This window comes from Phacochoerus africanus, chromosome 13 (genome assembly GCF_016906955.1).
Source record: "Phacochoerus africanus isolate WHEZ1 chromosome 13, ROS_Pafr_v1, whole genome shotgun sequence".
NCBI classification, from domain to species: Eukaryota; Metazoa; Chordata; class Mammalia; order Artiodactyla; family Suidae; genus Phacochoerus; species Phacochoerus africanus.
The window spans coordinates 68,700,980-68,721,880 of record NC_062556.1 but is presented as its reverse complement, the minus strand read 5'-3'; the positions used below and the strand labels follow the sequence as shown (position 1 = coordinate 68,721,880).

Genomic DNA, 20,901 nt, shown 5'->3' with positions numbered 1-20,901 from the left:
GGCCCTAAAAAACAAAAAAAAAACTATATACAAAAAAAAAAAAGAATAAAGTCTGCTCTTCAAAGGATATGGTAAAGAAAAAGAAATGGCAAGCCACAGACTGAGAGGAAATATTCACAACACATACATCAAATAAAGAGCATCTATCTGGAATATGTAAAGAATGCTTAAAAAAAAAAAAGAATGCTTACAATATAATAATAAGATGACAGACAAACCAGGTGAAAAAAAGGCAAAAGGAGACATTTCACAAAATATATACAAATGGCCAGTAAGCACAGGAGATGTTCAATATCACCGTCAAAAAAATGCAGTGAGGAGTTCCCGTCGTGGCGCAGTGGTTAACGAATCCGACTAGGAACCATGAGGTTGCGGGTTCGGTCCCTGCCCTTGCTCAGTGGGTTAACGATTCCGGCGTTGCCGTGAGCTGTGGTGTAGGTTGCAGACGCGGCTCGGATCCCGTGTTGCTGTGGCTCTGGCGTAGGCTGGTGGCTACAGCTCGGATTAGACCCCTAGCCTGGGAACCTCCATATGCCGCGGGAGCAGCCCAAGAAATAGCAACAACAACAACAAAAGACCAAAAAAAAAAAAAAATGCAGTGAGATGTGTCCAAACACCAATTTGAGTGGCTAAAGGTCAAAAGACAGATGATACTACGTGTTGGTGAGAATGTGGAACAAATGAAGCTGTCACATACTGTTGGGGGGAAGGGGGATAAATTGGTACATTTTCTAGTTTATTTCCATTTTGGAAATGCTTGGCAGTTTCTTTAAAAGTTAAACATATACTCACCATGTGACTCAGACCAGTCACTCCTAAGTATTTACCCAAGTTAAAATAAAAACATACGCCTATACACTTATACACAAAGGTTAATATCTTTATTTGCAGTCAAAAGCTAGAAATATCCATCAACAGTGAGTGGATTGACAAAATGTGGCTTGCCCATACAATGGAATTCTACTTAGCAATAAAAAGGAGTCTCTAATACACACATAAGGATACATCTCAAAATCATTATGCTGAATTAAAAGAAACAAAACCAAAAATAATGCATACAAAATGCAGCCTATAGAAAGCAGATCACGTGGTTGTACGGGGACAGGGGTGGACAGAGGCTGGATTGCAAAGGCCCGGAGAAAACTTTTGGAGGTGACAGCAGTGTTCACTATCTGGATGGTATCAATGGACTCACAGGTGAATACATATGTCAAAACTCACCAAAATGAATACTTTAAACAGGAGATTATTACATGTCAAGTATACTTCAAAATAAGTAGAGAAGGAGGAGGGGGAGGGGAAGAGAAAGGAGGAAGACAAAGAGGATGAAAAAGACGCTTATGATCAGGTAGGAAAACTTAAGCCTGGTGCACAATGACTACTCCGGAGTAAAGTCGAAATAAGCCACTACCACAAGAGGGATATAAATGGTATTAGGAGAAGATATATCAAGAGCTTATGAAGGGAGGAGATTACAAAGACAGAAGTTGTACAACAAGCTAAGCCTTAGCGCAGACCTACCTCCCTAACTTCTACTTTCATATTCTGTAAGAAAGCAGCTTCACAAACCTAAGCTTACACCTATCTGGAGGGTGTTCCTATCGTGTAAGGCAAAGATAAGCACACTATGGCCTGCACATCAAATCCAGCCTACCACCTACTTTTGTAAATAAAGTTTTATGGAAACATAGCATTGTTTATATATGGTTGTCTTCATGCTACAGCAGTAGAGCTGAGTGGTTGCAACACGAGACTTTGTGACCTACAAAGTCTAAGATTTACCAAGAGTTTGCCCACATCTGCTATGAAGTTTCAACAATGTTGAATTCTGAGCAAATTAATCCAAATTAATCTATATCCATCAACATTTTATCTACACCTACTATGCATGCAGCAGTTAGATGTCACAGGAAGGGTAATGAAAACAAACAGTATGGGACGTGTTTTGGAGGAACTTTCAGGAACAAGTTACAGAACAAGAAAATTACAAGGGAAAAAGAGACAAAAATAAGAAAATTGTGTTGGAGTTCCCTTGTAGCACAGTGGGTTAAAAATCTGGCATTGTTACTGCAGGGGCTCAGGTTGATTCCTAGCCCAGGAACTTCTACATGCCACAAGCATGGCAAAAAAAAAAAAAAGAAAAAAGAAAATCATGATCCAAAGAGACTGAATCATTTATCTAATATTTACTACAATATAAACTACAAAAGTAATAATACGTAAAACAATTTTTTTTAAATACAGAAGTGTATTGTGACAGACTTGAGGTTTCCCTTCATATTTGCTTTTCATTTTTTCCCCAGTAAAATCTTAGCTGAACAAAAGTCCACCCAGACACAGACTCCATTTCCCACCTGTCTTACAGCTAGACATGACAAACTACTTTCTAGACAAATGACTCTAAGTTAAAGCAATGTAGCAACTCTAGCCTCACCTACATGAAAAAGGAACTGCTCCAACTTCCTTTCCCTCTTTGTTCCCATGGGCTTCTAGACGTGGCAGGAACGCAGCTTTGCCAGTGAAGAGGAAGGAGAACACCAAGGTGTGGGGGTGGGAGGAGGGGGAGAGACCTGGGTGTGTGTATCTCCTGGAATGACCACAGAACACTAACTTGCCCATCAGCACAGACCAGCCAGACCACGAAATGAGAAGGAAATAAATTTCTATCTTATTTAGACCACTGGATTTAAGAATCTTTGTTTAGCAGGTTACCCTGTACCCTGACATGTACAGATGGGGAAGAAGGTCCTACTTTTCAATATGACTTCCTATCTCTGACAATGATAACCACTTACAGGCATTTCTCTACGCATCCTTTTGTAGTGGACCACATCAGCAACCATATGAAAAATTCTGAGCACCTCTCTTCCTGATTCAGAAGATATTACCTGTCTAAAAGGTGACAAAAGGCAATTTTCTATTCAAACCACTTTAAACATTTAGATAAAGTTGTAAAATTCAAATTTTAATGCTATTCCTTTAGCTACACAAATATTCCATGGAAGAAGTAAACCTGTGTAGACAATGATCTAATAGCTATCTTTTATAACAACTGCCAAGGAGAAATGCAGAGTTATCCCAGTTTTGCTTTGTGGCTAATGACTTAGCCCATACTCAATTACAAATGTTTTGAATGGCACTTGTAATTATGTATATTTCTATGAGGAAGTTTTGAAAGGTATAAGAAACTTCTGATATTACCAATATATCTAATAAATCATTGCAAAATCATTTGATAAACAAAAATGAAGAGCAAATTAATTAAAAGCAAAGTGTTAGGAAGCTTAGAAAGACCAACTAAGTAGGCAAGAATTTAAAATAGAAGTCTCCCTGGGAGAGTTCAGGCTACAGAAAAGAAATGAACCCCTTTGTCATATATTTTACAAACAGAAAAAATGAAATCACTTTTGAAGAAGAAAAGTTATGGATTGCCAGAGAGGTTTACAAGCATAGGAAATGACAAATGCGGCGTTCCAGGGTGAGGAAAGTATTTGTGACTTACACAAATTTTCCTGGCTGGGAAAGAAAAGAGAGAAAGATGTAGAAGGACACAGGGGTGGGTCATATTAGAGAGGAACTTAGAGTAATTGAGAATTTTCATTGTGGTAAAAATACAAGTGGACCCCCCCCCCACCAGGTATTTTTAAGAGGAGGATTGAAAGGAGGACACACGGCCAAGGCATGTGAGCCAAGAAGAGAGGTGCCCCCGAAAAGTCTCACAGGGGCACTGAGGGTCTGGTCTGACAGCCATGCAAAGATTCCACTTTTCCTTGAAGCAACTGGAATGGCTGAAACAGGGCGGGCGTGACCAGATTTGCGCATTCCAGGAATCACTCTGGCTCTGCTGCAAGAGAGGCTGGGAAGGTGCAAGAATGAAGATGAGAAAAAGCCAGCTGACAAATGCAGGAGACATGATGAAAAATGCCAAGGCCTCAGATCACAGCTAGGGAGGAAGCGGACAGCACGGGACAAAAGCAGCCGACTTGAGAGGTATCGAGGAGGCAGATGGGGCTTGGTGGTTCAGTGGATGTGAGAATGTTTATCTCGCTAACTGATGTTTCAGGAATAAAACTAACAGAAAAAAGCATTTTCCCTTTAATGTTCTTGGAAACATAACATATGACTATGCAAAATCAAGTCATTATCTATATTTCTTGCCTAAGGACGATAAGGTAAAACAATGGCTAATGGCAGGCAACCAAAATCTAGGTCCCTGCACTAAGTGCTCCCCCAAAACCACTGTATGTTAAATAACGAATTCTAAAGCCAAACAGAGAAATAATCCAAAAAATATTTTATACCTAAAAGCTCCAAAGATCAGATAAATGGGAAAAATTATTGAACTATGAAAATATATTCCACAGAGCTGAGTTACCATTTTGTACTTGGTTTACTTCCCATGTCCCGGTTAAGACAATGCTATTTAAACTGATCTTGTCCAAACAGTAAGCGGATAGTAGAGACACCCTTAGAGTTAGTTTATAACTTTAACCATATTATTAGTCACATACTCATAAAAATTATGGCTCTCAGCTTTGGACTGGGAGTTGAGGATGACCTCTGCCAAAGTTCATGAGGTCCCATCTGCATGGGAAAAATCACCACCAGGCCACAGAAGAGAGGAGCCCTAGGGGTAGCCTTCTCCTCACTACCTGCTGGTTCCAAAACACCAGCCAGACATGAGCTGCGTGCACTGCCAGGATCAAACGGAGGCCGGCAGCCTCTGCTTACTTCATGGGGTCTCAGAAATTAACTTTAACCAAATTACATTTTTGCTCTAGAGAATCTTTATCTTAAGGAAAACTCATCAGCAGCTCAGGAAGAAAAAAAAAAAAAAACATATTTGAACAACTAAACCATTATCAAACTAAAGAGTAAATTGTCTACTTTCTGACCTTTCCCAAACAATTTTTTAACCCCTCTATTCTTTAGAATTAGTCAGATGAATGATATATAAGTACAAACCACAACCGCGTCTCTGTTTTTTATTCCTTAAATGTTAGCTTTGGGAGGAGGGGTACATATGCCCCTCCACTTATTTTTTAAAAGTCTTCATTTTGGAATATTTTCAGAACTACAGAAAATTCACAAAGTAGGACAAAGAGTTACCATATATATTGTACCCAGGTTCTCTAAATGTTAACATCTGACCACATCTGTTGCGTCATTCAGTCTTTGAATTTATGTACACACACAATTTTTTTCTTAAACATTTGAGGGTAAGTCACAGGTAAGATGCATTTTACCTCTAAATACTTCAGTGTACATTTCCTATAACTGAGTCTACTATGTAATCACAGTAATCAAACCTAAAAATTAACATTGATAAGAATATCATTATCTATTCTAAGACCTTGTTCAGATTTCACCAGCTGTCCTATTTATGACCTTCACTACAAAAGAAAACTTTTTCTGGTCCAGGAACTAATCTGGGATCACGTGTTGCATCTAGTCGTCATGTGACCTTAGTTTCCTTTGATGTAGATAAGTTGATCCATTTTCTTTGTGTTTCTTGACCTTAACACTTCTGAAGAGTACCAGCCATTTATATTGTACCCTTTCAGTCTGGTTTGTCTGATATTTCCTTGTGATTGTATTCATGATGTACAGTTTTTTTTCCAAGAATATCACAGAAAGGATGTGTAATTTTCAGTACATCACATCAAGAGGTATATGATGTTGATTTGTCCCATTACCAGGGACATTAATTTTAATCATTTGGGTAAGATGCTAGGTTTCTCCATTTTAAAGGTACTATTTTCCATTGTAGTTAGTTACAGGAGATGTTATGAAACTAAGCAATACCTGTTTCTCAACACATTTTCATCCACCAATTTTAGCATCAATCATTGATGATTCTTACGCAAACCATTTGATGTGTAGTGCTTTTTCTACCCTTATCAGTTAAAACTCTACTGTAAGGAAGAGCTGTGAGTTCCACCCTCATTTATCTGTTCTTATCTGTTTATAAGTATAAACTCAAGGAATTCATTTTATTTCTTGGATTTTAATCTACTGCTAACATTATGAATTTTGTGGCTGAGATTTCCCCAGACTGGCCAGTGGAAGCCCCTTTGAGCTGGCTCCTGTGTCTTTGGGACGTGTCATAATGTGTTGAGCACTTGATGATGTTCTTACACAAGATCTTTCGGGCTCATCTTGCGCTCTTCCTGAAAGTGGCTATTTTATCAAAGAGTAGGTTCTATTCACGAAAAAAAACAAGACATGCGTGCTTGGTATGCTCCTTGCTATGGGTATCAGTGCTTCTACAACCTCTTGGCGGGGCAGTAGTTCTCAATCGTTTGGCCTGATGTTCCCCTCAGGGGACATACGGCAATGTCTGGAGGTATATGGTTATCACAACTGAGGAGATGCTACTGTCCTTTAGTGGGCAGAGGCTGAGGATGTTGATAAACACTCTACAATGCACAGGACAGCCCTTCCCTACAACAAAGATCTGTCTACCCTAGACGTCAACGGTGCTCCAGCTGAGAAATCCTGAGCTTGAGAATATGTATACACAGACACACACACAAAACTACACATGCAATAATATATTTATTTTTCGATCTGTATTAAAGACTATGAATTCACACCGAGCTTCCAATCCTACACCATAAGGTCCATTCTATGCTTTTCCATTTCCACATCTGCAACTCCTTTCTCTGACAGTGAGAAACTTAGCTCTTGTTATCCACAGTACATGTATTTATTTCCTCAATCCCAGAATATACATAAACTGGTTTCAGAACTGCTAGTTCATGAACTAGGAAAAACAAACCTACTAACGAAAGTTTAACATTTGTTTATATATGTTTTATCTTTACCTTGAGTGTATCCAGTAAAAATACTATTAAGAGCTTTTTAGATTAGTTTTTATTCTCTTTCCTTCAGCATGATTATATTATTCATAGAGTCCTATCCACTTGTTTCTTTTTGTATTCCATTTTGAGTTTTTTCCCCAGAACATTAATGATTTTATTTTAAAATATTTATATGGATCTAAAATAAGAATTATACAAAAACATATTCTCAAAGAAGTCTTCCCCCTTCGTCCCATATTGTTTCCCATCCCCCAATCACTTCTGCCACATCATCCCTCCACCTCCCATAGGTATGTCGTCTTTCGTGTACATGTGTTTCTAAAAACGAACAGATACATGTGTATATTCTTATTTCTCCTAGTTGTCATGCCAGTATCTACTTTCCTTTCCTTCCTTTAATAAGAGAAATGCTTCGTTGTAGCTGAGTATACCTTGGTATCAGCTACATCTCCCATTTTCTTAGCATCGGGCGTGACCATGTAACTAACCACCAATATGACAGAAGCAGAAATAAAGGGAGCGCTGGAGGAGGTTATGCCCTGGAAAATAATGAGTGTGAACTCCCCTGCCCCTGCTACCTTCCTGCTGAGGCTGGATGGTAGGCATGAAAGCAGCCACTTTGGGCCCCCAAATGAAAACCATCTGCTATGAATGAATGAATCACCCTACTGGCCCTGACAACCTCCTTTCTCCACTGTCTGATGGGAGAGCAATTGTATCTTGCTTAGATCACTGCATTTTTGAGTCTCACGGTCACAAGTGCAAGACTAGCTTAACTCTGAAGGTGTTCACGGGGAGGGGGGCGGAGAAGATTTACATGCCAGGAAGTGAAAACAACAATGAGACAGGAAACAAAGGGGGCCTGAAAGAAAGAGGCATCAGTGAGGCAGAGGCAATGCGAAGACATGACAGCAGGGAAGTGATCCTCAGCCCACAAGGATCTCACTTCTCCAGCAACCCCCACTCACCTCCTTGCCATCACGGCCACTTCCCAAACCCGACCTCTTCTAATCCTCGGAGAAACTTCTGTTTCTCTGAGGTTTATTTCATCTGGTCAGAAAACCTTCTCCAGTTCTCCGTTATGTATCAACATTCTCGCCACAACATAATATTCACTAAAGAATCTGTGTCACGCAGCTTGTGACCTTCCCTCTGATCCTAATTCATGTCACCACAGTGAGGACAATCAATGCAACACAATCTCGGCTCAGTTCCTAAGATCTCATCTCAAGTAACTTGTTCTTCCACTTTAGCCACCTCGTCTGTAATCACCTAATATCCAGTCACCGCACCACATCCAAAATCACCAATTCAAATATATCACTTTCCAGCTGCAATACCCATCTTTCTAGCTTATGTCCCAAATGCCTTTGCTGGGCTAATGCTGAAACTTCCAATTTAGAAAGTGAGACATTTTATATGTCAACTGCCCCTGACTCTCCTAAAGAGTTAACGATCTGAAATATAATGAGGGCAAGAAAATAAAGAGATATGGAGTTCCCACTGTGGCTCAGCACGTTATGAACCCAACTAGTATCCGTGAGGATGTGGGTTTGATCCTTAGCCTCTCTCAGTGGATTAAGGATCTGGTGTGTTGCCGCAGGCTACAGCACAGCTCACAGACATGGCTCGGATCCCGTACTGCTGTGGCTGTGGTGTAGGCCAGAAGCTGCAGCTTCAATTCAACCCCTAGCCTGGGAACCTCCATATGCCATAGGTGCAGCCCTGAAAAAGAAAAGAAAAGAAATAGACATGACCAATATAAACTCTGGACCATAGATAGGGCTGATAAAACAGATAAAAAGCACACTGTGGGGAACAAGTGGGGAAATTCCAGTATGGACTATCCATTACGTGATATAATGAGATTGCTGTTAATTTCTTTGGTGAGATAATGGTATTGTGGTTTTATAGGAGCATAATCTTACCCTTGAGATGCATGCTGAAGTATTTAGGAATGAGGTGTCAGGATGTCTGCAACTCTCTGTCAAACAGTTCAGAAAAAAAATAGAGGAGATAAGGGTGAGGAAGAGGGGAAATACAAAGAAGGGAAAAATGAAAAAAAGCAAATGTAGCAAAGCTTAAGAGTTAATCTAGATGAAGAGTGTACCAAGGTGCAAAGTCCTATCTATTCATCTTTTCTCTAGGTCTGAAAACACCTAAAATAAAAAGTCTGGAGGCAATGTATCAAGAACCACCCTCCTCTTTGAGGTAAAAAAATATATATATATGTCAATATGATATGTACACATTCACATCGTTCCCTGTGCTCAACCAAACATAACTACATATGTTAGGATGCAAAAGACTTTTCTATTTTTCAATTGAAGTATAGTTTATTTACAATATATTAATTTCTGCTATACAGCAAAGTGATTCAAATATATATGTGTATGCATTTATCACATACATACACACACACATTCTTTATATATTCTTTACCATTATGGTTTATCCCAGGATATTGAATATAGTTCCCTGGGCTACAGAGTAGAGCCTTGTTGCTTATCTATTCTATACATAATAGTTTGCGTTTACTAATCCCAAACGCCCAGCTCATAGCACAGGAAGGTTTTAACTAAAGGACTGGACTCCATATTACTCTCCAGATTCTTTTTCCACTTTCACAATTCATATGGACATGATTTCAAGTCAGAGCTGCACAATATTTTATACTGAAGATTTCCGGGTTTGGTGGACACTGCAGTTGGTCAGAATTCTGGCTGCTACAAACAAGTTTGTTGTCAAGGTCCATGTAAACATCAACTCACAATTCAGCCTTTTAACACCATAGGACAGATTCCCGGGAATGGAGGAGTTAGGTGAAAGGGTATGTACTTTTAACATCTAATGCCTGGTTATTTTCTCAAAATGACAAATACCAAGTCATGCTTCAAAGATGCCTGGGTGTGCCCATCGCCTTTATTTCACCAAAAGAGTTAAGTTTCCAATCTTTTTCAAAGTGCTGCTGGAGTTCCCTGGTGGCTTAGCAGGTTAAGGATCCAGCATTATCACTGCTATGGCTCAGGTCACTGCTGTGGTGCAGGTCTGATCCCTAGCCTGGGAACATCCACATGCCGAGGGAGTGGCCAAAGAAAAAGTAAAAATTTTAAAAATTTTTTTGTATTTTATTTTTTGTATGATTTTTAATTTTTCTGTTATAGTTGATTTACAGTGTTCTGTCAATTTCTGTTTCAGCAAAGTGACCCAGTCATACATATATATAGACATTCTTTTTCTCACATTATCCTCCATTGTGTTCCATCACAAGTGACTAGATACAGTCCCCAGTGCTATACAGCAGCACTGGGGACTGTATACATTGCTTATCCATTCCACATTCAAGAGTCTGCATCTATGAACCCCAAACGCCCAGTCCATCCTCTCCCCCACCCCTCGGCAACCACAAGTCTGTTCTTCCAGTTCATGATTTTCTTTTGTGTAGATATGTTCATTGGTGCCATATATTAGAGTTCAGATATAAATGATATCATGTGGTGTTTGTCTTTCTCTTTCGGACTTACTTCACTTAGTATGAGAGTCTCTAGTTCCATCCATGTGGCTGCACCACCGCCCCGGACACCACAGCCTGAGATGCTCGGGTGGGGGTGGGCGGTGAGACTCCGGCTCTGGAGGTCACTTCTGCGGAGAGGACTAGGGTTGGCTGTGTGGAGACAGCCTGAGGGGCTAGGGAGCGGTGCCCCACAGGCTGGGGAGCAGAACACCACAGCCCAGGGAAGCGGGGACGAGGTCTGGGCCCGCAGGAGAAGCAAGGCGCCATTGTTGGGGAGGGGGAGGCTGCTGCATAAAAAATTGTTTAAAGTGCTGCTACTCTAGGTAGTTGTTTAAGGAAGCCATTTCGCAAAGTGAAATACTCTCAACAGAGTCACCTTTAAGTCTTAAAGCTGCCCTCACTTTACTGTCAAAGGAGCAAAAGGAAGAGGCTATAGAAAGAAAGATGCCTTCTCCACCCCTGAATTCCCATTACACTCGTTCACTCCACTATTAGGGCACCTGTGAATTTATATTACACTTATGTATTTTCCATACCAAGTATGCTAGAAACTCTTTGAAATATAGTATCAACCATTCATTCAACAAATACTAATTGCCCACCGTGTGTCAGGCCCTGCTAAGCACTGGCAATAACACAAGTAAAGAAGATAAACACCATCACTGCCCTCGTGTACCTAATATTCTTAAGGGATACGCCAACATTTAGCAGTTAATTACACAATTAATACTTTAAGTACAGTTATGGTAAACGCTTTGAAGAAGTAGAACAGGGTGCAATGAGAGCACATAACTCAGCACACAGTTCCAGGAATGACCTAAAGCAGGCTTTCAATATTACTTAACATTTAAAAAATTTCACCAATTGATTTGATAATGATGTATGACATATTTTCCCCCCCTTTTTGGTCACATCTGCGACATATGGGAGTTTCTGGACCACAGCTATAGTAACACCAGGTCCTTAACCCAATGTGCCAGGCTGGGGATTGATCCAGCAATGCCACAGAGACAAGCAGGATCATTAAACCACTGCACCACAGCAGAAACTCCAGTTTTTAAACCTGTGGTTTTACAATTGTAATGAGGGAGGGAGAAATGAGGATGGGAACTAAAGTTCCTGAACTTCACAAGCCAGGTCTGCGCTGAGCCCTTCTGCATACCTAAACCCGCGTTATCCCTACCACTAATTTAAAAGGTGGAGACTTACTCTATTTCTTAAATAGTGAAGTGTGAGATTCAGAGATCCAAAGTAATTTGACAAAAATCAGTTACTAAATGGTATCAGAAAAGGATGTGAAATCTAGGCCTGTCTGATTTCTTTCTATTCATCACAGTGAATCAAAGGAAGAAATTTCAGACTAAGCCTGGGAAGAATCTATCTGCACAGTAAAAAACACTTTGCTTTGCATGTGATACATTTAAAGTTGGGAGAATAATAGCAAGCCTGCTTTGTAGTTAAGTCATTTAATTTAAAAATACAGTAACCCTGTATCTATACATAAGGTACAGCAAGTAAATTAGTGGAAAACATGTTCATTTAAATAGAGACCAGGAGAGGGTATTCTGTAAATATAAAAGAATATTCCTTTCAGAAGCTAGACACAGTAGAAGAATAACTTTTAGGTGGGGCCAATACTAATTTAACATTTTGACAACCTGTCCACATGCCATGCCACTGTGTCACATTATGTCAAAGTTTAACAGAGATGTGTTATGACAAAATATTATTACTCAGACTGATGATCTCAAACTCATGAATTTACCACTCACACTCACTAGAATGAAACCTAAATTAACCACCGTCTAATCATTCAGCAACCATGATTAGAAATTCAATGCTGAGTCAGGGGGCAGAGGGGGTTAGGAGGATTATAGAAAACTCTTCCAAATATTTTAAAGGCCTCTAGGAATACTCTATCAAACTACCTTGTTTATGTCTATGTATAGACATAGTTAAACACACACAGACAAACACACCCAAATTAGGTGTGTGTTCCCAACATGTACTAGAGTGATCCTGGGGCAGTATTATTTCTGTAAGACAACAGACCTCTCAAGGCCTACTTAACTAATACACAGAAAAAAATGTGTATCTGCTACTTATGGCAGAACACAGCAGAGTTATAAAACCAGTCAATATTCTGCAATTAGGCTAAAATGGAACTAAAGAAATAGTAGAGGAATTCCCATTGTGGCTAGGCGGTAACGAATCTGACTAGTAACCATAAGGACACAGGTTCGATCCCTGGGCTTGCTCAGTGGTCCTTCCTCAGAACCCCTAGCCTGGGAACCTCGATATGCCACAGGTGCGGCCCTAAAAAAAAAATGATAATAATAGTAATTTTAAAAAATTTTGAAGACATAGCTAGAAAGAATGTGAATGGAATTTTTCAGATTTTTAGAGGCTCTGGATATTACTGGTACTAATTTTTTAAAATTATATCTAGGTTTACTTGAGTGCTTTCCTTTCATGGATGGAGGTGAATCACTAGCATATGAGCTTAGATACAATCACTGTCACTTACTGAAGAGGGGAAGAAAGAGGGTGACAGAAAAAAGGGAAGGGAGGGAAGGCAGTTCTCCTGATCCAACAAGAGAAAAGCTAGAAGAGAAAACATGAGGAAGGACAAAGATTGCATGACTTGTCTGCCAACAGATGAAAATCAGCAGGGCAAGGTATGTGTGCGAAAACTAAATCGTCCTGGGCTGCTACTGTACAGTTTTACAAACTGTTCACTGCGCAAAGGCACTTGGTCAAAGGGGTAAGGTAAGGGTTTTACATGCTCCACTGCTAAGCGGGGCTGACTGTCTCAGGGTTGGATTCACCTAGAGAGGAGAGCACTTTTTCTAATTCACATAAAGTTGCAGCCGCTTGTCAAGGCCTATGACCTACGGGCTGGGTCCACTCAAAGGGAGGCCTTTCGAGATGGCCTAAAAGCTCCACATGGCCTTGCGGCGGGCTGTGGAGTTATGCTCCATCACCCTTCCACCCTGCTGGCCTCCAAAATCTAGCCTCCCAGCCTCACTGTGACATTTCATGATCCCCCAGAAAAGAGCCAAACTATACAGACAGTCTTTCTTACAGAATGTTCTTAGAATGAAGACCTACACTGTTCATTCATCATTCAAAGTGAATCTGTATTTCACACTTTAAATTTGATATTAAAGTCCACTGTCCTGAAGTTGACAATCATTTATGTTGGGCTAAAGTAAAATGATCTTTTCACTACTTTTCATGAAAACTTGCTAACAAAATTTATACTGTAATTTATTCCTTAAGAGGAATAACTATAACTCTGCTTTAATTATTTAAATTTAATGGCGTTCTTAACACAGTTATCACTGCACACCCTAAAGGGTTGTAGGAATATACTTCGCTACATGTTGCAACTATCCTATATGTACATAAGGTGAGAGAACTGAATTTCCTAGAAAATATTTTACAATTTGCTCTAATTCAGAGAAGCAAAGAGCTATTCCCTCTACTCTCAAAGTAATCAAAGGTAGGTCACTATGGGTTTTTTGGGTTTTTTTTGTCTTTTTGCCTTTTCTAGGGCTGCACCCCAGGCATATAGAGGTTCCCAGGCTAGGGGTCTAACCAGAGCTGCAGCCACCAGACTACGCCACAGACACAGCAACTCTGGATCCAAGCAACGTCTGCAACCTACACCATAGCTCACGGCAACCCCAGATCCTTAACCCACTGAACAAGACCAGGGATCGAACCTGCAACCTCATGGTTCCTAGTAGGATTCGTTAACCACTGAGCCACGATAGGAACTCCAGTCATCATGTTTTAAATCTCCATATATTTTCAAGTTTCATACTTCAAAACAATACAAACAAACAAACAAAAAAATACCACAGCAAATTTGCTGTGAAAATGCACAAGCCAATAAAGGACTACAGAATGAAGAACCATTTTACATACAAAACACATGCCTATAAAATAATCAATGCTCATCTAGGAAAGGTCATAAATCATAAATTTAATTAAATAGCTTAATTCCAGATGTATATGTAAAATACAGGATTTATTTACATATGATATGTAAAGTACAGCTACAGAAAATGAAATACCTATTCTTAATCAGTATGTCAATTTAGGTCAAGCTTTTCTGATTTCTACTATTTAAGTAAGCAAATATTATATTGAATTCTCTAATTAATATACATAGTAAGCAAATATTCTATTGAATTCTCTAATTAATAGATCTTCAAGCTGTTTCTAAGAACTGGACTCCATGCATAAGAACAAGACCTCAAATCCTTGTTTTTTACCTCGAATAACATAATTATCCAGTGCATTTTCCATTCTCTTCAGTGCTTCCATTCTGTTAGAACCATATGTGATCAGCTAAAAGCAAGCAAACAAAATTTATATATATATATATATAGAATAATTTCTCTGTAAGTCAAACATTTCATCCTAGTAAAAATTAAAATATTCCATAACAGATTTCCAGAATATCATTTGGAATTTCACAGTGGTTCAGTTTTTATTGGAAAGTATGTCAATTAAGATTTTTTTAACAAACATTAGAATCAAGCTATTTAAGGAGTTTCCCCCTTTATCAGTGAGTTAAGGATCCGGCGTTGCCGTGAGCTGTGGTGTAGGTCACAGATGGGGCTCTGCTCTGAAGTTGCCGTGGCTGTGGCGCAGGCCAGCAGCTGTAGCTCCAATTAGACCCCTAGCCTGGGAACTTCCATATGCCTCAGGTGCAGCCCTAAAAAGCAAAAAAAAATTAAAAATAAATAAATAGTCAAGCTATTTAAGACTCTTCCCCTAAATTTCACTATCACAGAAAAGAGTGATTTGAGATAAACAAAAATGTAACAAAAACAAGCATAAAAAATTTAAAAGATATCAAAATATGAACATTTGGGTGGGATATAATCATCTGGGACAGTGGAAGATTAGACAAGATTTGTTTTTTCTCTCCCAATTTTTCTGTGATTTCCAAGTTTGACACCTTAAATAGCTCACTTTTACATATAACAGCCCAGTAGCAAGGGGTTCTTGTATCAGAAAAATAAAGGTCTTACCCTTCTATATGATTTTGTGCCTATTTACATGTGTTTGATCTTATACAAATTAGCAATAAAATAAGAACTATTTATAAAATATTTTTCTGGTTGTCACGTTAGTCAATCTGCAGTTTGCAGTTTTTCGCTACATTTTATTAGCTCTTCAATATCAAGCCAGATTGATTTGCAGGCTATTTTTCTGAACAGAACTGTATTCATCTAAAATTGGAACCATATATCCATAATATTTTAATGTATTTTTAATTTTTAACTAGTGTTTTCTAATAAACAAAGTACCTAAAGTTTACTTTTACAATATTAGTGTCAAAACTTACGTGAAAAAAAAAATGGTTTACTGCAACTACATAAAAAGGTACACTTGGGAAGAAAAACCATCTTAAGAAATAGGGTTTTTAGTAAAAAAGTAATCCTTTAATACAGGTCTATCACCTCAGAGAAAATAGGATATTCTAAATGAAATCCAGTTACAACTACCATGGGTAGAATTTTACATTTTATGAGATCATAAGGTTCTAAAATTATAAAAGATCTAAAATTTTAAGTAAAGGGGTTAATTTATTCGGGAAAGTCAAAATTCAAAAAGACATCTTATAAGTTAAATCTACCTAAGTAATTAGTGATTTGTAAAAATCGAAGAGAAAAAGTGAAAAGTACTCTAAATCACAGCCCGTCACCTCAACCCCTTGACATCCTCCGCCATTCATACTTTCATCTCAGGCAATGTTCACGAATGGCCAAAAACAATGTAATTCCTTCTCGCCGCGGTGGGCTGAGCTGGTGCCAATGGTTAGGTAACTTTGTTATGGGGTGCGGGTGTTCTGAGGTGATGGTTTGATTTGATGGGGGAGGAAGAGGGGTGGCCAAGCAACATGGGGTTGAAATTTCTCTTAAGAGAAAGAAAAGCTGGTTGGCTTTTTTTTTTTTTTTTTGCTTTCTTTCTTTCTTTTGCTTTTTAGGCCCGCACTTGTGGCGTATGGAGTTCCCAGGCTAAGGGCCTAATCGGAGCTATAGCTGCTGGCCTACGGCACAGCCACAGCAATGCAGGATCTGAGCCGAATCTGTGACCTACACCACAGCTCACGACAATGCCGGATCCTTAACCCACTGAGCGAGGCCAGGATTGAACCTATAACCTCATGGTTACTAGTCAGATTCGTTCCCGCTGCGCCACGACAGGGAGAACTCTGGCTTTCATTTTTCCAGCAGTTGGCCACAATTATTTGTTTAATTATGGCACATGATTCAGATATAGGCCCCCTTTTAGACTTTTTTCTTTTGTATTTTTATTTTATTAAAATTTTTTTATTACAGTTGATTTACCATGTTCTGTCATTTTCTGCCACAGCAAAGTGACCAACCCAGTTATACACATATATACACTCTTTTTCTCATGTTCCATCATGTTTCATCACAAGTGATTCAGACTTTTTAATTAATATGTCCACTGTCTTTTTAGAAGAAAACTAGAAAAAACCATTAAGAAATCAAACTAGGAGTTCCCGTCGGGGCGCAGTGGTTAACGAATCTGACTAGGAACCATGAGGTTGCGGGTTCGGTCCCTGCCCTTGCTCAGTGGGTTAACGATCCGGCGTTGCCGTGAGCTGTGGTGTAGGTTGCAGACGCAGCTTGGATCCTGCGTTGCTGTGGCTCTGGCGTAGGCCGGTGGCTACAGCTCCGATTCGACCCCTAGCCTGGGAACCTCCATATGCCGAGGGAGCGGCCCAAGAAATAGCAACAACAACAATAACAACAACAACAACAACAAAAAGACAAAAGACAAAAAAAAAAAAGAAATCAAACTAACTTTTGAAATCATTGGATCATAATAAATGCTAATATCACTTCCTGGCTGGATGCCGCTGTCAACCCGGACCTGGAAGAAAGAAAAAGAAAGTGAAACTAACTTCATATTGTGCAGCTATTTTTCTCACAACAAACTTCCATGACGCCGATGGATAATTTCAATTTCAAATAACACTGCAGCTTCCAGGAAGTAGGTAAACAATCTAAAGATACAGAGAGACCAAATTATCTTGATCTGTTATTCAACAGTATATATACACAATGTATATTTTTTGTTCTCCCACTAAAGGGAAAAACTAAAAAAGAGGGGAAAAAAAAAAACCCATGTATACCAATCACTATCCTGGGACGCGCTTGCAGCTATTCGATGGTGTCTCCAGCTGGAGCAGAGCACGAACCACGGCCCTTCTGATCACACTCCCCACTGCACTCTTCCGAGAGTTCCACAGCCCACCCCAGTCAGGCTCTGCTCATCAGCTCCATAGGAACGCTGGTCCTGGGGCTTTCATGTCTGTAACACTTTCCTTTTTTGCCTCATCCTCTCAACTGTAAAACGATTTTTTTTTTTTCCCTGTTACTGTTAGTCCCCTGAGACTTTCATGTTTACACAGCTTTTCTCCTGGCTTTGCTTTGTAAGGACACAGCCCCAATTAGAGTTCTGATTCTGTGATTTTCATGGGGGGAAAAAAAAACAGCACAAGTTCAAAATATTCTTTTGAAGAACCTGATTGCTGTTAACCAGCCAACAAGTTAGTTAGTACATCGCTGATTCTTGTTTTCATCTCCCTGTTTGATACCGGCAGTAAGGCACAAAGGTTAGCCATGTAAAACTTTAAAATGAGCAGTTGCTGAAGACGAAATATTTATTACATTATTGTGCTTAAGTTTTGGAATCTGAAGTATTTAAAAGCTAATCAAAATAGTTAAGACAGTCAAGCAGGTCCCAGGGGGCCTGAGGACAGAGGAAGTGAATGGAAGCAGCTAGAACAGCAGGGCTTGGACACCCAACACAGTAAAGGGGTGGGAAGACAAGAGCGGAAGCTCACGTAGGCCCCACCTGTGGGACAAAGCCTTCCTCATAAGCAGCAGCTCATCTGTCTGCAGCAAGGCAGAAAAAGGTCAACACAGCGGCTGTTAGGCCTTTAATATTTTAATTTCAGCAATTATCAAGGGACCACATGTAGAACCTCTTGTCTAGGATATCCGCATGAGGGTTCGATGATGGCTTCATTACTCGGTGACATAAAAAGATAAACCATAGCTTCAATCTCTTGAAAAAGAAATCAGACCACTGTTAGTCTCTGCCTAAGATTTTTAGAAGTTAACATTATCACATACCCAGAGTGCTTTTATCTCTGTATTTGCAAAAGACTCATGCAAAAATATGGATATATACATGTGCGTTTACATTCACACGTGAAAATCTTCATTTTAAATGAAAGTCATTCAGCCCACTTAAAACATATACTTGGCTTTCTATTTTCTGAGAACATGCTTCAGGACATAAACTGAAGTTCTATGAAATTCACGGCGTTTATAAAAATTAGACAAGAATTACTGGGGCAGCTGTGAAAGCAGCATCATAATCTATCTCCTCGCCGCGTTTAAACAGCCCCAAAATGGCAAATGGTAATCCAGTTACAGAATAGAAAAGACATCTCTGAACTTGCATTTTCTTAATTTTAGTAGCAAAAAGTTAAAGAATTAACTTTACTATCACATATTTAAAAACCATAGCATGCTTGCTAAAGCTGTGTTTAAAATTGATAATGAGACAAGTTCCAAAACTTTCGACTTTAAGCCTGTCCTCCCATTTGCTAACACAGACTGCCACAATGCTAGTGTGGAGGGGAACTCTGATGGGCAACCCACTGGTAAAATAACAAACAACAAAGAATATTTATTACCTTCTCTTACAGGTCATAACTTAAAATTTTAGTTACCTTGAAAAACAACATCCTTGAATAAAAGTTAAGTTACCTAGGGCTCTCAGATATCTAAGTCTTTGTTACTTACTAAAATTATTATCACAAAAGGTATGTCATCTTAATTTAAAAATACATATGACAAAGCCGAGATGCATTATATATAATCAACACATACCTTTATACAAGCAAATCAACATTTCCACTTTAAAACTGTAACAAAGCATGAAAATGCTGACTTATAACTTACTGTTTATGTAGCTTTTCCCAAATAATAATCAGTTTTTTTTAAAATGTCTTAACAATGAATTAAAATTGAAATTGTATCCATTCCTCCATGAAAACAAAGCCTATGCCAAAAAATACATTCGTGCTTTTGCACTAAAAGCTTCAGGAGTAGTCAAAAGGGATTGTAACCAAATTTCTGAGCAGAACAATAACAAATTACACAGCACAGTGATCAAAGGTAAAGTGAAAATCTTCACCATCGCCACATAAGCAAACAGGAGGCTTACAGAAGAAAAGTACAAACCATAAGTTAACTCTGAAGTATGTATTCCTGTGGCCAAAAAAGGGAAGGGCTGCAAAGAATTTCCTGAGTTAAAACTGATCTAGTTTAAGAAGGCCAGGAAGAAAACCGCGCCCCCACCACCACCCAAGCACCTGTGTATGAGTCTCAAACCATTGCTCAGAAACCTCGGGCATAATTTAAATGTCTTTCTTCCGTACCAGCGGCGGACCCCGTGAAACTATCAGCTGTCCCCCACCCTTCATTCTCGAGTCACCTCTCCCCTCAGCCCAACTCCCAGCCCGCCATGTCTACCTGACAAGTGACAGCCCAATCTGATTAAATGCTTCCAAGGGAGGGGACTCGTGGGCCTCCATGACAGGCCAAAAGTGATCACCATGGAGATACATAATTACAGCTGTCAACGCATCTACTGTCCTGCTGACATCAATTTGATTGCTCCCAGCAATAATGATAGACAAAGCTTAGTATGCACTCTCCCGCACCCAGTCACTTTATCTATTCCTTGGTCCATTTAGCTGACATGCAACATTCACACAAGCAAATAACAGCAGTAAGCAGAACATTTAAGGCATTTTAATTGTTTTTTCTTTCTATGGATGGCTCGCAACTGCAAATGTTATTACATAAAACTCCTGCTGCAGCATTAATTGAAGAAAGATTTGGTGGGACAAAGACTGTAGGGGGTATAGTTTGTCCATTATCACTTGTACTTTCAACAGGTCTCACGTCTGAAAATTGCAAATTGCAAAAACTTGCAAGGGCAAAATGTTTGACATCCTGTTAGCTATTACAACATGGTGAAAACTTCTAACAACCAGAGTAATCATTACGAATTTTTATTTAATACTTTTTTCTTTGATTAAAAAAATGTTTAGCTATGTCCCTATGATACTTGTTTTCTCATCTGCTATTTAACGTCACATAATGCCTGTTAAATCTCTACAATTTTTTTTTTCCTGCCTTCAGGCTTTGAACACAGCATGGAGTCTCTGAGCCTAGAAAGGGTCGAGTCCCTTTAGAAAGCACATGGGCAAAAACAATTTAAAAAGTGAAATAAATCATATATCCAATAACATCTCCAAATTTAGAAGTCTTCCTGTAATCTTTCACCATCTTCATGCCAGTAATCAAACTAGATAATCATATTCACAGATGGTACAGCCTTGTCATCCACTAGCCTAACATAATGTCATATATATATGCACTTATTACCTTGATTAAGAGAAAGGGTATGTCCTTGTTCTTTTATGCA

General features: G+C 39.2%; 1 protein-coding gene across 2 annotated transcripts in view; it reads right to left on the bottom strand.

The window, feature by feature from the left end:
• Window positions 1-20,901, bottom strand: part of PCCA (propionyl-CoA carboxylase subunit alpha) — a 363,296-nt gene that overhangs the window by 165,002 nt on the left and 177,393 nt on the right. For both annotated transcript variants that reach the window (XM_047756486.1, XM_047756487.1), the window contains 2 exons: window positions 17,194-17,262; window positions 14,622-14,697 (listed from right to left, as the gene is read on the bottom strand). In XM_047756486.1, the coding sequence (XP_047612442.1) occupies window positions 14,622-14,697; window positions 17,194-17,262 (145 nt within the window). The remainder of the gene's footprint in view (window positions 1-14,621; window positions 14,698-17,193; window positions 17,263-20,901) is intronic.